This window comes from Ovis aries, chromosome 15 (genome assembly GCF_016772045.2).
Source record: "Ovis aries strain OAR_USU_Benz2616 breed Rambouillet chromosome 15, ARS-UI_Ramb_v3.0, whole genome shotgun sequence".
NCBI classification, from domain to species: domain Eukaryota; kingdom Metazoa; phylum Chordata; class Mammalia; order Artiodactyla; family Bovidae; genus Ovis; species Ovis aries.
Genome location: NC_056068.1, coordinates 76,777,789 through 76,794,152, shown reverse-complemented (window position 1 = coordinate 76,794,152; position 16,364 = coordinate 76,777,789). Strand labels below are relative to the sequence as shown.

General features: G+C 46.2%; 2 protein-coding genes across 2 annotated transcripts in view; both read right to left on the bottom strand.

The window, feature by feature from the left end:
* LOC101120521 (olfactory receptor 4B1-like) overlaps positions 1 to 7,895 on the bottom strand; it is a 66,438-nt gene extending 58,543 nt beyond the window's left edge. Inside the window, exon 1 of the mRNA XM_060400139.1 lies at positions 1,272 to 7,895. The gene's annotated coding sequence lies outside the window, so the exon portion shown is untranslated. The remainder of the gene's footprint in view (positions 1 to 1,271) is intronic.
* The window catches only part of PTPRJ (protein tyrosine phosphatase receptor type J), a 174,994-nt gene continuing 163,567 nt past the window's right edge, over positions 4,938 to 16,364 (bottom strand). The window contains exons 22-25 of the mRNA XM_060400140.1: positions 14,324 to 14,443; positions 11,880 to 12,040; positions 10,243 to 10,378; positions 4,938 to 8,548 (exon numbers count right to left, since the gene is read on the bottom strand). Of these exons, the coding sequence (XP_060256123.1) occupies positions 8,390 to 8,548; positions 10,243 to 10,378; positions 11,880 to 12,040; positions 14,324 to 14,443 (576 nt within the window). The 3' untranslated portion in view covers positions 4,938 to 8,389. The remainder of the gene's footprint in view (positions 8,549 to 10,242; positions 10,379 to 11,879; positions 12,041 to 14,323; positions 14,444 to 16,364) is intronic.

Genomic DNA, 16,364 nt, shown 5'->3' with positions numbered 1-16,364 from the left:
ACTTGATTTTTATTTCCCGTTGTAACCGAGCTGGACCCTCTGGGCCCTTCCCAGGACAGACCTCCCCCACCCTCCCCACCGTGTCTTCTGCCTGCCTCTTGTCTGCAGAAAAATTTTAGCCGAAGAATAAACCTGGGGACTTCCACGGTGGTCCAGTGGTTAAGAATCCTCCTGCCAAGGCAGGGGATTCCTGTTCCGCCCCTGGTCTGGGAAGATCCCACACGCCGTGGAGCAACTAAACCCAGACGCCACAACTATAGAGCCTGGGGGCTCCAACCAGTGAAGCCCCTACACCCCGGGGGCCCACGCTCCACCACAGGAGAGCGGCCCCAGATCGCCACAACTAGAGAAAGCCTCCACGCAGCAGTAAGACCCAACACAGCCAGAAACAGGGTACATTTAATCAGAGAAGTGAGAGGACGCAGAAGAGAAGCAGCCAAATGGACAAAAGATTAGCAGTTTAGCCTTTAAAGTCAAGAACATTTAGTTCCTCCTCAAGGGCTGTGAAGTCAAAGTGAAAGTCATAACCGACTCTATTACAACCACGTGGACTGTAGGCCACCAGGCTCCTCCGTCCCTGGGGTTCTCCAGGCAAGAATCCTGGAGTGGGCAGCCATTCCCTTCTCCAGGGGATCTTCCCAACCCAGGGATCGAACCCACGTCTGCCTCACTGCAGGTGGATTCTTTACCGTCGGAGCCACAAGGGAAGGCCTCACGGGCTATAGATTCATCTGTTTCCAAAACCATTGCTAAACCAGAGGCTCTAACAGGCTTCCCTGCTTCCAGGCTCCCGGCAGCCCGAGCTCCATGCAGGGACCAGCGTGTCAGGACTCTCTGCTCTGGAAACTCTGATGGCCTCCCAGGGCTCACAGACTACCTTCCCCTCTCCAGACCTTGGCTCACGGAGCTCCCCTCGATGGCCCTGACTACCCCTCTGGTTTCATATCATGCCTTAGCTCCTTTACCAGCAAGGCTGCAAAGACCACACTGCTCTTCAAATGCCAGACCTACTCCTGCCACAGTTTGTCCCAGGCTGCCCCCCTGCCCACTCCCTCGGGGCTAGCTCTCTCATTCCAGCCGGAAGGGATCAACAGATATGTTTTCAATTCCTTCTTCACTTCCTGCCTGTCTGTAGGCCCTTAAATTCCACAAGGGCAGTGATCATGCCTTTTTTTTTTCCCCATAAAGGTACATAGCAAGGGCCCACTGCCAGCCCACAATACTTGATCAAAACAAATTTTTAAGTTGATTAAAAAAACAGCTGCACCTACCTGGTGTTTCAGATGTCCTAGGCAACACGCTGAGTGTCTCGGCACGTCACCACACTCCTCCGTCTTCTTTCTGAACTAACCCTCAAGGCCCCTCTCTGCTGGGGCATGAAGGTAGGCCCTGGAAGCTTCCCAGTTGAAGGGGTAATGGTCAGGGGACCATTCAAGACATGCGGATGGATTCAAAATACAGGCAGGACAATGCCCTCTGAAGAAACTGAGTCTCTAGACCGCTTCAGATTTAACAAGAAGACGCCCACCCGGGCCCACGTCCACTCGGGCCCTCGAGGCTGTGAACTCAACAAGCCACAGATGTTGCTCTCCAAACTCCCCAGGCAAACTTCAGCTCTCTGCCACCTACTGCTTCCCATCTTTTTTTAAGAAAAGAAACTGATGGTTACCAGAGAGTAAGCATTTCAGAGGAGGGATAGTTAGGGAGTTTGGTATTTACGTGTGTGTGTGTGTGTGTGTGAGAGAGAGAGAGAGAGAGAGAGAGAGAGAGAGAGAGAGAGTGGGTGGGTGTGTGTGTTCAGTCATGTCTCTTTGCAACCCCATGGACTATATATACATAGCCCCCCAGGCTCCTCTGTCCATGGGATTTTCCAGACAAGAATACTGGAGTGGGTTGCCATTTCCTCCTCCAGGGCATCATCCTGACCCAGGGATCAAACCCTCGTCTCTTGTGTCTCATAGACTGGCAGGCAGATTCCTTACCACTGAGTCAGTTTGGAAGTCCCCCTGACGAGTACACCCTGCTACATTGAAAACGGATAACCAACAAGGATCTCCCATGTAGCACAGGGAACTCTGTGATCAGGCCTCTGAACTTTGGACCCGCAATGTCCTTCTTACCACCGTACATCTGGAAGCCTCTTTTTAAAAGCAAAAGATTTTCTGTCCTCACTGAGGCTAGTAATCACGTCTGGAACAATTACATTGTCATATGCTCCAGATCTGTGCTCTCTGCCTAATCAGAAAAGTAATTACAGCAACAGACTTCGGGCAGACCTGGACATACTACAGGAATCCATGCCTGGAAAACTGACCTGATTTCACCCAGTATTTCAAACAAACAACTCAGGAATGTGCTGGAACTGTCAGTATTATTTTGACTTGGCAAGAAGGCCAGCATTTAGCTGTTGTCTCCAGATGGCTGGCACAGGCGAGGAGGATGAGAAATAGAGAAAGGGAAGTGGGAAAAGAGCAAAGGATTGAGGGGAGGCGATCAGCAAAGCAAACGAAAGGTCTGCTAGGACCCCTGCCTGCTCTGCCAATGGCAATGACCACGGAGGACCTCGTGGGGCCTGGAGGCTCCGGGCGAATGTGCTCCAGCGTGGTCTGTTCTATGCGGGAAAGCACACCATTCACTCCCACCAGCCAGCCAAGAGTCTGGTGTGGCCCCTGCTTCCGTCCTACTGCGGTTACTTGCCTCTGTGATCACCATGCGCTTTCCGTGCAAAGAAAATAGTGAGGACAAAATGTGTGTGTGCGTGTGTGTGTGTGTGTGTTAGTCGTTTAGTCGAGCCCGATCCTTTGCAACCTGGGCTGAAGCCTGCCAGACTCCTCCATCCATGGGATTCTCCAGGCAAGAATACTGGAATGGGTTGCCATTCCCTTCTCCAGGGGATCTTCTCGACCCAGGGATCCAACCCAGGTGTCCCACATACTGCGGGCAGATTCTTTACCGTCTGAGCCACCTGGGAAGCCCATATGTCTCAGTAAGTTAACTTATTTATGTGTATACACAGTACATACACACACACAGGACTGGTCAGCATCTTAAAGGTGAGGCCATTTTCATCAACCAGGCTGACAATCCCAGGGTTCTTCCCTGCCAGGGTCATCAGCCAGCACGTCAGCTGACCTTACCCCACCCTCCCTGCAAGCTCACGTCTCACCAGCCTCCACGCGGGCACATTCACCCTCTGCCTCCCCGTGTGTGTCCTCCTCCTAAAATCCTGCTCAGGATTCAGCTCACCTGCCATCCCCTCTCCTACGCTCCTGGGATTTCTGTCCCCTGCTCCTTTAAATCGCTTCTGGTATTTTTCGGGTTCATTTCGCATTTGCATCGCTCATGCCCCTGGCCCTCTGGACTGTCCACTTCTTCCAGGCAGGACCTGTGCGGTGTTCACCTTTATCTTCCTGACAGGCTTGAAGCAGGGGTTGAGTGATGAGTGGGTAGCGACACTTTCTCCGTGACACACTGTGGCTGCACTGCCTTAGTGAAAATGAGCTCGTGCTTCCAGGTGTGAGACACTATTTTTCTCCACATGCTCATCCTCTGCGAGATTCTAACAAACTAAGGATTTAATTTACATAAGTTTGCCCACCTCCTCTCACTTTACTGGCAAAGAATCTGCTTGCAGTGCTGGAGACCTGGGCTCGATCCCTGGGTTGGGAAGATCCCTTGGAGAAGGGAATGGCTACCCACTCCAGTATTCTGGCCTGGAGAATTCCATGAACTGTACACCCACAGGGTTGCAAAGAGTCCGGACATGACTGAGTGACTTTCACTTTCCACGAGGGCAGAGATTTCTCTTTTGTTCATAGTTGAGCCTTCAGCCACCAAGGTATAGTTGCTGGTGGACAGTATGTGTTCAACACATCACTAGTGAATGGACTGATTTATTTCAGGAAAGAGGAGCAAGAGGCATCTGAAAATCATCTCAGTCTACTTAAGAGTTTGCATCAAGGCATAAGGGAGTGAGATGAAAGAAAAAAAACCCAAACTGCTACCGTCCCCCGGGAAATTTTGAGATTCCCCAAATCTCTCAACCAGAGAGCCTCTAAAGATCCTGGAGGCTTGCCTAAGGCATGTGAGCTGCCCCCAAGTGGGTGTCTGTCCACCTGCAGACCCCTGCCTCCCGCCCTCTGGGAATATGCCACCACACTTTAGGGGCCCGCTCACTCCTCCAGGCCCCCACTTAATCACCGTCTGTGTGTGTTCTGGGCTGACTTTTGCTGTTGCTGCTGTTGTTGCTTAGTTACTAAGTCGTGGTCCAACTCTTTTGTGACCCCATGGACTGTAGCCCACCAGACTCCTCTCTCCATGGGGTTTCCCAGGCAAGAATACAGGAGTGTGTTGCCATTTCCTCCTCCAGGGGATCTTCCCGACCCAGGGACTGAACCCACATCTCCTGCATTGCAGGGGGATTCTTTACCACTGAGCCACCAGGGAAGCCCTTTGTGCTGACTTATGTGCCCCCAAAGTTTATATGCTAAAGTCCTAACCTCCAGTGCCTCCCAGTGCAACTCTATTTGGAGATAAGAGTCTCCAGAGGTAACTCAGGTCATCTGAGGTCATTAGCATGGGCTGTGATCCCCAGTGCCTGGTGTCCTTGTAAGAAGAGGAGATTAGAACACATGGGGGGAAGATGGTCGTCCCCCAGCCAGAGTGGCCTCAGAGGAAACCAACCTGCCGACACCTCAGTCTCGGACGTCTAGCCTCCAGGACTGGAAGATGATCCTTTTTTTAATGTGTAAGCCCCTCAGCATGCTGTACTTTGTTACAGCAGCCCCTAGCACCCCAAAACAATGTGGAAAAATCCCAAGGGAAACATGCTTTTGTTAAGGATCCCCCAGCTGAACAGAGGCCAATAAAGTGCTCGGTAAATGATATGAGGTGGATGTAAAGTAAGGAGGCAGAAAGACAAGCAAACAGAGGCATAATGTGTTGACAATTTTTTATATTTGGTATTTATAAGTCTTTTTAAAAAAATTTTTTTCAGGCCATGTTTTTCCTTAAAAAACAAACCAAAGAGGGGGGAAAAAAGCAACCAACAGCAATACTCTGTACAAGTATAACAAACATTAGAAATATGCATCATTCCAAAATAGTTACAAGAAAATTACAGTTTTAGAGTCCACATCAACACATCCTATTCACAGGTGCCCCCGAGGGGATAAAAAGCTACAGTATATTGAATACTCGACTGCTACACAGACTCTGAAAATTCAGAACTTGGACTTTGGAGGCAAATCAACGTCAGTCACCAAGGCTTGTTTAGCTCAGCAAGTGCAATCACGCATTTCAAAAGGAAACCAGGCTTTTCCGCCCCCAGATGAAAAGCAAACGTGAATCAGCTCCAAGCCCCGGGAGCCTCCGACTCTGTGATGCCCATGTCCAGTGGTCAAGTATGCCAAAATCTAGCTGGTGGTTGTCACGTGGCCACAGGGAACCGACCTGCATCTCATTTCACACTGCTGCCAACCACCGCTAGATTTAACTCTGCAGACACAAACGTCCTTGCTCTTGGAAGAAGATTTTAGAGGCCCAAATCCCTCAAACCAGCTCAACCCACGCTGGCTGGCGTACTTCTAAACTTGTCAAATACTAAGCAGGGGTTATCACGCCATCCCCGTGACTCCACTGGACTCAGATTTTAGCTCATCGCTCCTGGGACGGTTTGGGGCAGGAGCTCAAAAGAACCTTCTCTCTTCTGTGACCAGCCCTCAGCCCGCCTGTCCTCTATATTTACACCTTAATCTTCCCTTTTCAATCACTGTGCTATAAATACCCTCACCACCACTCCCCCTCCGCCCCCTGGCCCGTCGCCAGGCCTCTTCAGGATGCGCAGAAGCATCGTGAATGACCTTCGTGTGACCTGCCCATTTGGAAGCCAGACCTGGCCACCGCAAGGCTTCCTCCCGGGACCGGGGGTGACGTCTGAGGGAGGCTGACCGGGCTACGGCCCATTTCCCAAGCTCATCCCAGGCGGAAGGGAGGAGGGTTTCTGATCTTTGCATTTTTTACCCCCATATGTTTCTGATTATTGTTGTTTCATCTTTTAAAGGAATTTCTGGAGTCAAGTCCTTCCCCCCGACTTCTCCAGGGCAGCAGCAGTGACGTGGGCAGGGTGCATGCCTATGTGGGTCCTGACGATACCTCGGCACCCACCAGCGTGGCTTCCTGGCAAACTGGAGTGGGAAGGGGTGGGACCCCGGAACTGCCGCCTGGACCGCGAGCCCTGAAGAAGTTAGGGAGCTCTCCAAGATCGGCGCGGAGGGGCGGACCCGCGCGAAAGACTTGGAAGCCATCCCCCAAACCCAGCTTTACTCAGCAGCCCAGGATGGCGGGGCTTCCCTGATACAGGAACAGAGAGGACCGGGTCCCGCCTGGCCAGCCCGCTCCTCGAAGGGCCTGACACGGAATGAACTGCTTTCCACCACAGAGAGAGCAAAGGACAGAGCCAAAAGTGCAATTTCCACTTGGGAAGGAAGGTTCTCCCAAAACACAACACCATCTCCCCTCTCCTCTCTTCCTTGCAGTACCTCAGAGGGAAAGGGAGACAAAAGACGTGTGGCCCTCGAGCCCGGCACTGACCCAAGGGCTCTCCGGACGCTGTGGTCCCCCTCCGGAGCGCCCCATCAGTGCTCAAAGTGCCAGCGAGCCGGGGCGCAGGGCCAGGAGCCGGGCTCCCGCGGCCCAGGGTGACCGGGGCGCTCAGAGCCAGACCCCACTCCCATTTCCAACAGGACATGTCGTCCTACACTTACAGCAGGATTTGTCACTGTGGGAACAGCCACAGGACTTGGGGACTTGACCGATCCTTCCTAAGACCTTGAATACTTCATTGCTTATTGGAGGAGAAACTTAATACATCTTCAGAATAGAACCTGAGCCACAATATAAAATAAAACAAAACAAAACAAGAAACAAATCCTTTCGTGTTAATTAATGCCTTGAGAAGTTTACAGATTATGTACCAATAAAATAAATCCACATAGATTTGGAAACTCTCGGTGGATACACACCTGAAAGCCACATAACAATAAACAAAAATTAATCTACATTTAAAAAAAAAAATCAAAGTAATTACAGCAGCAGTATAGTGAAAAAGAGGTTTTAAAAATAATAATTACATCTTTGATACAAATTCAAACTTTTTACACCTCAATTCCAAGGAATGACTGTTTTAAGAGTTTAGTATATATATATACAGTAGATATGGGTATGTATCACTGCAGATACAGACTAAAGCCAGTAGACTTTAAGAAGGGATTCATCTGACACCGTTTTCACACGGACGTGTTCACAGACTGCCACACGTTTAGAAACACACACACACACATACACGGACACACAGAGACACATAAAATGCCAACCTGAGTAAAACGTTACTAAAAACCTAGAGCATCATGAGTCACTAAGTCACATATTGCACCTTTAAATAATCCTTCTTACCAAATACAGAAATGGGGGGGGGGGCGGATAAAACAGGGACAATAAAAGATTACTGTGTCACTGAAGGGTTCCTCTGCTCACCCAACTCCCACCCCCAAAATTTTCAAGATGATAATTTAGTTTCCACTCTTGCTCAACCAGTGGGCAGAAAATGTGGTCATCAGAAACACCTTTAGGGAAAAAGAACGAAAGAACAGAGCACAAAGCAGGAAACAGGGAAGTGGGGGGTGGAGGCGAGATCTTCTCTAATCAAATGAGAACAGGAATGTTACTGAGAAGGCTGAACCTCCAATACTAAACTACTGTTTAAATATTCCACATAGTCCAATTATGAGATTCAGTATAAAAATAGAGATATCTACTGAGTTTTGCCTGTGGAAGCATAATTCAGAAAAGGCACATGTTCAAATAGAAAACACAGGCGGAAGAGGTACCACATACCCCTCCCTACGTGATAATCATCCACAATTATGTATTTTCCATCAGCTAGATTCCAAGATACAGTAGGTAAAAATAGACCTCTGATACTTAAAATATATTCAACCCAACACAATCCTGGCTTTAGAGTGTGAATCATAGAAAATAGTCTTTTTAAAAAAGAATGTCTTGTAAAAGGAAAAAAAAAAAATCATAGCTCACTTTTCCTGGTATTCCGTAATTCTCAAGAGAAAAAAAAAAAAAAAAACAAAAAGTGAACTCATCCCATTGGTAATCAGGAATGTAGTTGATTTGCTCACCCGCCATCCACAGCCCCTGATAGCCCCAGCCTCTCATCTGTCATGCTTTACACGTGCAGCTTCACACTCTCAAATTAGTTCTAACAAAACAGAACAAAGAATTAGGATATTAGACATATAAAAACATGTCAACATCGGGGCATTTTCCTCTGCTGTGGGTGTGACAGTCTGGTTAACTCCAGAAAGGGTTTCCTTTGGAATCAGGCGATGTAACCATTTGTCTTTCCAAACGTGGTTATGGGCGCAAGGTTCTCATAGATTGTCATCGCAGTTGTGTTCTGGTAGATAAGATCCACTTTTGAGTCCTTCTGGGATCTGATAATATCCAAAACACACTGATTGAGGAAAACATACTGGTCCTGTTAGAAAAAGAAAGAGGGAAAAAAAGGGAGCACCAAAGATTAGCACCCAAGGTTTTCTCAGATTCCCACCCTCCAACCCCACTCACCACCCCGCAAGCGGACACTCCAAGTTCACGTGGTCAAGGAGTAATTACATAGTGGGGAAATCTGAAACTAGAGGTAGCAAGGTTCTCGTCACTAATGAGTATCAACCAGAGGGGTGCACCCCACACACAGCTCGGCTCCTCGAGAAGTACCAGAATCTTAAGGAAGGGCAAAGACAATACATGGAGGAGCTAAGGCACGTGCATATTCAGTCACCAAAATGCCCAACAGTTGCTACGGAGGATGTGAAGAATATGGAGTAAACTGTGATTCTCAACAAAAGGGGTGAGATAAAGGTGGCTGATCACGGTTGAGCTGGGGGCTCCTACCCTTCGGGGGGGTGGGGTGGTGTAGAGATTGGGGCTATGATCAGGATCCCCACCCTTCAGACAAGCACATCAAAATCTGTAGGTAGCCATTAAAAAGAAGAGGTGTTTGCTGAAAGACAGCCACAAACTTTAAGAGGAAAAAAAAATCATGGGACAGCATTACATATAAAATAGTTTCCAGCTTTTCAAACATGCTCTAGGAAGGAACATTTGAAATATGCTAAAACGTGAGGACATTATACTAAATGAAATAACCAAGTCACTAAAAGGCAAAAAAACAAAAGCTAATCATCAATTCTTCTCAAAAAAATAAAATACGCTCCATGTCTGTACACAATACATGTTTTTTTTTTAACAGATGTGCATAAAGAAGCCTGTAAAGACACATTGTTGCTGCTGTTCAGCTGCTAAGTCATGCTGACACTTAGCACCCCCATGGACCCCACACCCCAGGCTTCTCTCCACCATCTCCCAGAGTTCGCTCAAACTCATGTCCATCGAGTCAGTGACGCCATCCAACCCTCTCATCCTCTGTCATCCCCTTCTCCTCCCACCTTCAATCTTTCCCAGCATCAGGGTCTTTTCCAGTGAGTCAGCTTTTCACATCAGCTGGTCAAAGTACTGGAGCTATGCAGACTATAAACACTAACCACCTCTAGGGCCCGGAAATGGAAAAGAAAAGGCAAAAGAGAAATATGTCCTCTATATAATCCTGCACTAAGTGTTTTGATATGAACAAATTTTGCAATTTTCAAAATATTTTAAAAAGGGATGAGAACATCTGTAAACAGGCATAAGATTTCTGTGCTTCCCAAAATCTAAAAGATGGAGAACTATGACTCCATATAATTAGCGCAGAAAAAAGATCTCTCTACCAACCAACACAGGAGGCGACTCCACTCTTTCCACCCCAGCCACCTGCTCACCCCACAGCACACAATGTACCTGAGGCCTCTAGAACATTCTCTGCTGGACTCAGAAACACAGCACCTCTTCCCAGAGTTCTAAACTGGTTCAGGGTGACGGCCTGACACCAGATTAGTATTCTGCTCTATCCTGGTCAGGATGCCTTCACCCTGACAGCTTTGAGGAGGGCTATGTCCCAATTCCCTTGTTGAGAACACGCCTTGAGCATGCTGTTTATCTGGAACACTTCAGGGAATACATAGAGCTGATTCACATTATCGTACACCAGAAACTTACACTGTAAGGTAATCATACTCCAATTTAAATAAATAATTTTAATTTTTAAAAAAACACAAACAGGAAGGGCCTCACCTCTGTTTGCACCATTAAAGGCCTGTGCATGCGAAGGTCGTACACGATGCCATACACGTCCACAGTGCTCTCGTTCTCTATCTGATAGATAAGACGATCGATGGCAATGAAAGTGCCCGTCCTTCCCACCCCAGCACTGAAAAAAAGGGGAAAGGAGCAGGTCAGCACGGGTTGAGTGTGCTAAGTCACTCCAGTCGTGTCCGACTCTTTGTGATCCCGTGGACTGTAGCCCACCAGGCTCCTCTGTCCATGGTATTCTCCAGGCAAGAATACTGCAGTGGCTTGCCATGCCCTCCTCCAGGGAATCTTCCTGACCCAGGGATGGAACCTGAGTCTCCTGTACCTCCTGCATTGGAAGGCAGGTTCTTAACCACTAGCACCACCGAGCATGGGTTACCTCTGCTGTAAAACTCCCACTTCCCCATCTGCGCATGTGTCTTGCTCTCCCCAGCTATCAGGCTTTGAGGGTCAAGGCCAGGACCATTAGCCACTGGCTTAATTAAAACCTCAGCGAGTCTGACTGTACTAGCTTAGAACTGGGACCCAAGTCCTAAAGTTACTTTCAAATCAGATGCCACAAATAAAACACCTTGTTAGAGGTCTTTAATCTCAGTCCCATCAAAGTTGCCACTGTATCTAGGATGGCAAGTTTCATTCATTTCAATGTTACTCTCAAAGGGTAACAAAGTCCCCCCGTCTTCTGTCCCAGAATCAATTCCTTTCGCTCCAAAGCTAATCTATTGTTGTTCTGCAGGAGGGGGTGGCAAAGTTTTCTCTTAAGGACCAGAAAGTAAAACATCATCAGCTTTGCAGACTCGTCCTGCCACTGCGGCGTGAAAGTAACCACAGAAACTATGTAACCAAAGGGACATGGCTGTGTTCCAATAAAACTTTATTGATGAAAACAGGCAGCCAAATAGATTGTGGTGATGGCTTCATGGACGTATACTCACCTCCAAACTTATCAGGTTGTATACATTCATTTACAGACAGTTTTTGTATGTGGAAAACATATTTTTAAGTAAATAAAATGAACTAGAATTATGTATCTCAACACCGTTAAACAGCAAACCAAAATGCTAAAGAAAACAGGCTGCAGAATAATTTATACATTATAAAATCCTAGTAAAAGTTTAAAGCTATATAAAACAATAGAGTTACCTACACATGCAATAAAATATAAAAGCATGCAAAGGAATAATACAGAGCAACTTTAGGACCAAATGTTCACCTGTGTAAGAAGGAGAGTGGGATAGGAGGCTAGTAAGTAGAGACTTTAATTATACCTGTAATGCATTATTAACAAAAAGAAACATATATGGTGTCATGCTGAGCTTTGTTAAATTATTTTCTGCATTTTTGTAAGGTTGAAATATCTCAAAGGGAAATATTATAAATAGGAAATAAAATACGTTACAATGCTTTTTAAAATACAGTTAGCTGACCAAATCTGACCCATAGGCCATCGTTTGCCAATCCCTGTTCTAAAGTCTCAAGGTTTAGGGAATAAATCCATTGTCCCATATCCAAACCTTCTTGAACTTATAAATACCTATTGCATCCCCTCTCAGGCTTTCTTCTTTTTTCAGAAGTGTCTGTATTTATGATTACTTTTGAAATCTGTCACGCATGCATACCTGCAATGCACCAGTATTGGCGACTCAGGAGGACTCTGCTTCATGTAGTCTCGAACAAGGTAGCGGAAGTTGATGAGCAGATCGGTGGCGTCAGGAACACCGTGGTCAGGCCAGGAGGTGAAGTGGAACTGACGCAGAGGGTGACTCTCACTTGTCGGAGTCTAAACACCAAGAAACGAGGTTAGAGCCAGAGAGAAAGGCGAGCTAGATCGAGCCACACCTGAAGGCTGAACTGCACGGTGCAGCTGAAAAGCAGCTCAGACGTGGTTAGGACTACACATTGGAATTGTACGCTGGTAAAATAGCTGATCAAGTGCTTGCATGGACTGCAAATCCAAATAACATGCCAAGCAGGAGGGCTTATTATCTCCCTTCTAAGAAGGGGAAACAAACTTTCCAAGTTGTGAAGTGACAATCTCGGACACTCAGCTCAGAGGCAGGAATCTCATATCCTTCAGTTTTGAGTTCAGAATCTTCCCTTTTTACCACAGTCCTCTGCCAACAGTGCACTCACATTCTTACACCTACACCTCCTCAGAGCTTCATAAACCGCCATCCCTGAGCCCCAGGGGGAAGGTCACCAGCCAGAAATAAATTTATGCAAATATAACTATGATAACCAGTGCCTTCAGGGCAAGAACTGTCTCATAATTCACATGTCTTCCAAAGAATTTTGGCGTCCCTGATAGCTCAGTTGGTGAAGAATCTGCCTGCAATGCAGGAGAAAGTTGAAAGTTTAAGTTAGTCACACAGTCGTGTCCGACTCTTTGCGATCCCATGAACTGAGCCCACCAGGCTCCTCTGTCTATGGAATTCTCCAAGCAAGAGTACTGGAGTGGGTTGCCATTTCCTTCTCCAGGGGCAATACAGGAGACCCTGGTTCAATTCCTGAGTCAGGAAGATCCCCTGGAGAAGGGATAGGCTACCCACTCCAGTATTCTTGGGCTTCCCCAGTGGCTCAGATGGTAAAGAATCCACTTGCAATGTGGGAGACTTGGATACGATCCCTGGCTTGGGAAGATCCTCTGGAGAAAGGAAAACCTACCCACTCCAGTACTCTGGCTTGGAGAATTCCATGGATTGTATAGTCCATGGGGTTGCCAAGAGTTGGACATGACTGAGCAACTTTCACTTTCCAAAGAATTTAATAAAGTGATAAGCAAACAGCAAGCATCAAGTAAATATTTAGAACTGTAGGGGTTTGAGAAAGGACTCCCTCCCAAAAGAGACATCTATTTCAACTTCAGACAGACGATAGAAAGTGAAGCTCATTATAACAGAGTTATGACACAGACTGCCTTCCTACAGTGGACCAAAGCACATACCTTTAATTATCAGAACTCTGCCCTGGCTGAACCATTCCCATTCCTGAGTCAACTGTACTCACTATGCCTACACCTGACCTCATCTGTGTGCACTACACCTGGACGGCAGGCATTTGCTCAATGACAACTACCCTTTGAAGGATATTTGTTTTCTTTATATATATATATATATATATATATATCAGGGACTCCCTGGTGCTTCAGTGGCTAAGACTCCATGCTTCCAATGCAGTGGGCCTGCGTTTCGACCCCTGGTCAGGGAACTAGATCCCACATTCTGCAACTCAGACCCACTGCAGCCGCATAAATAAATAAATGTTTAAAAAAAGAAGAAGAATGCTTCTCCTAGATTTCAGATTATTTCTCTAGGACAGATTCTCAAGCTTGAAACCAGCAGATCAAAGGGGAACAGATATTTTTATGCCTTTGATATAAACTATAGAGGGCTATACTGATTTACACAGCCATCAAAAGATATCAGAGTCACCCATGACAGTGATCCAATTTTTAAATACCGTTTAAAAATAAAAAGGACATATACTGACTTCTTAGAATGCCTACACAATTTAATTGCATGTGTTTTCATAACTTTTGAGGGGAAAGGAGGCCATATGGATATGTCCTGAACTCCTCTTAACGTAACTGTCATCATAAACTATTTCAACAGCAAATGGACACTCCTGATGTCAAATTCCCGACCAAACAATCCAAAAGGGCCTTGATCTGTAAGAAAAACTCTATAAGCAGGTCACCTGGAAGGGGAAGAAGAGAAGTTAAAGATGCTGAGCCATGCTCCTAAGATTCATTTAAGAATAATTTACTCCTGTGGTGGACTCATGTCAATGTATGGCAAAACCAATACAGTACTGTAAAGTAAAAAAATAAAATTTAAATTAAAAAAAAAGAATAATTTATGAAACTCTCAAGCAAGCAAAGCCAACAGGTTGCATTAGAGTATATGCAGATACGGATTGTTACATTCTATAAAGAAGAAAGCGAAAATATTCTCCTGATGCATTAAAAAAAATGATTTATATCAATATCAACCTAAAAGTGTCACCCCAAAAGTAATTTATACTAATTTTATATGCGATCTATGCGTCTTGACTTCTTACTTACATTTTTCACTGTGAAGTCTCTGACGGTCCATTCTGGAAGAACAATTTCAGACGTCATTGCCACAGCTATGTCCCCATAATCCTGAGCCTGCTTGGAGGGCCAGTACTCCTCACATTTGGTCTAGAATAAAATGCAAACACTCAGATCACACTGTCTGCCATCACTGAAACCTCACAGGAGATGAGATATTAAAACCAGGCATCAGAGTCTGAATCCAAGCCTTTTGTGGGTTCTGCCTGACCCTTGAAATTTTGTATTTTAATTTTCAATTCCTACCAACTTTATAAATTTGGGAGTCTTCCTATAAAAATCCAGATTTCTGGTCTCTCTTGAGAAATCAGAAGACCTAGCCAACACTGAGCCCCCATTTCTACACAGAAACTGACTTACAGCTGAGCAGCCACTGTTTCTTCACAGGGGACCCTGTGCCCCCCTGGCTCCCCAGCCCTACAACAGCCCTTCCACCAGCTGTTCACTGAACTAAACTTCTCCACGTGCAGAAGAAATGAGAGCTTTTCTCAAGACTTTTAGATATACACTAACTCCAACACAAATATGGACACCAAAAGAAAAAAATCAGACTAAATCATTCTGGGGTCTCTGACAGTCCACTGGCTGTCAAAATGTGAACAGAAACAAAAATCAAGAAACAACCGCTCTCTGAAAGTATCTGAATCCCTACTTGGTAACTGACTTTTTTTTTAAATGAGAGGTTTGTTTTGCTTTAAAACCAGATGCCTGCTTCTCAACTCCAGAGCTGCTAACTCTGGCCCAGAGGTCTGTATTTATTAAATGATCCCAGCTTCTGCTTTTTAAAAACTCTTAACTTGCAGAAAATCAGAAATACCTCATGGGCTTCCCTGCTGGCTCAGACAGTAAAACATCCGCCTGCAATGCAGGAGACCTGGGTTCGATCTCTGGGTCGGAAAGATCCCCTGGAGGAGGGCATGGCAACCCACTCCAGTGTTCTTGCCTGGAGAATCCCCGCAGAGGAGCCTGGCGGGCTGCAGTCCATGGAGTCACACAGAGTTGGACACGACTGAGCGACTAAGCACGGCACATAACACCTCATCCTCAGATAAGAAACTGACTTAAATGGTACCTGATGTCAGCACTTGGTGAAAGCTGAGGAGAAGGAACACTAAGCTATGCCATTTCATTTTCTTCCTGAAAGAGTAAGGTTCACCTCTGACATTTTTTGAGTTAATTCATGTTAAAAGACATATTGATTTTGATGTAATTTTTCTCTTTGTTGAAACCAATTGAAAACCAATAATTTAAGTTGTTCATGACATTAGTAACTTTGCCAAATGATACACTAAATAAATTTTATTGGTTGATGCAAAAAAAAAAAAAAAAATCCCGGCTTCTGGACCACTGCTCCAAGAAAGAACACGGGACTGGGGAATACACTGGCGTGGAGTTTTTGCCTAAGTTGGTCTCTTACCAGCTGGATTTACATTGCTAACTTGTGGGCAAGTTCTTAAACTCTAAGCTTTAGTTTCCCCGTCTATAAAATAGTAACATCTCCCAGGGTTGTTAGAGGGAAAAAGAACATATTATGGAGAATCTAGTACCAGTCATTTCTAAAGGAAATCAACCCTGAATATTCATTGGAAGGACTGATGCTGAAGCTCCAAAACTTTGGCCACCTGATGTGAAGAGCCAACTCACTGGAAAAGACCCTAACGCTGGGAAAGATTGAGAACAGGAAGAGAGTGGGCGACAGAGGATGAGATGGTTGGATGGTATCATCAACTCGTTCAGCTGGTAAAGAATTCACCTGCAATGCAGGAGACCCCAGTTCAATTCCTGGATTGGGAAGATCCCTTGGAAAACGGAGAGGCTACCCTCTCTAGCATTCTGGGCTGGAGAATTCCATCCACAGAGGAGCCTGGTGGGCCACAGTCCATGGGGTTGCCAAAGAGTCGGACACAACTGAGCGACTTTCACTTTCACACTTTTCACACACCGACTCAATGGGCATGAATTTGAGCAAACTCTGGGAGATAGTGAAGGACAGGGGAAGCCAGGCGTGCTG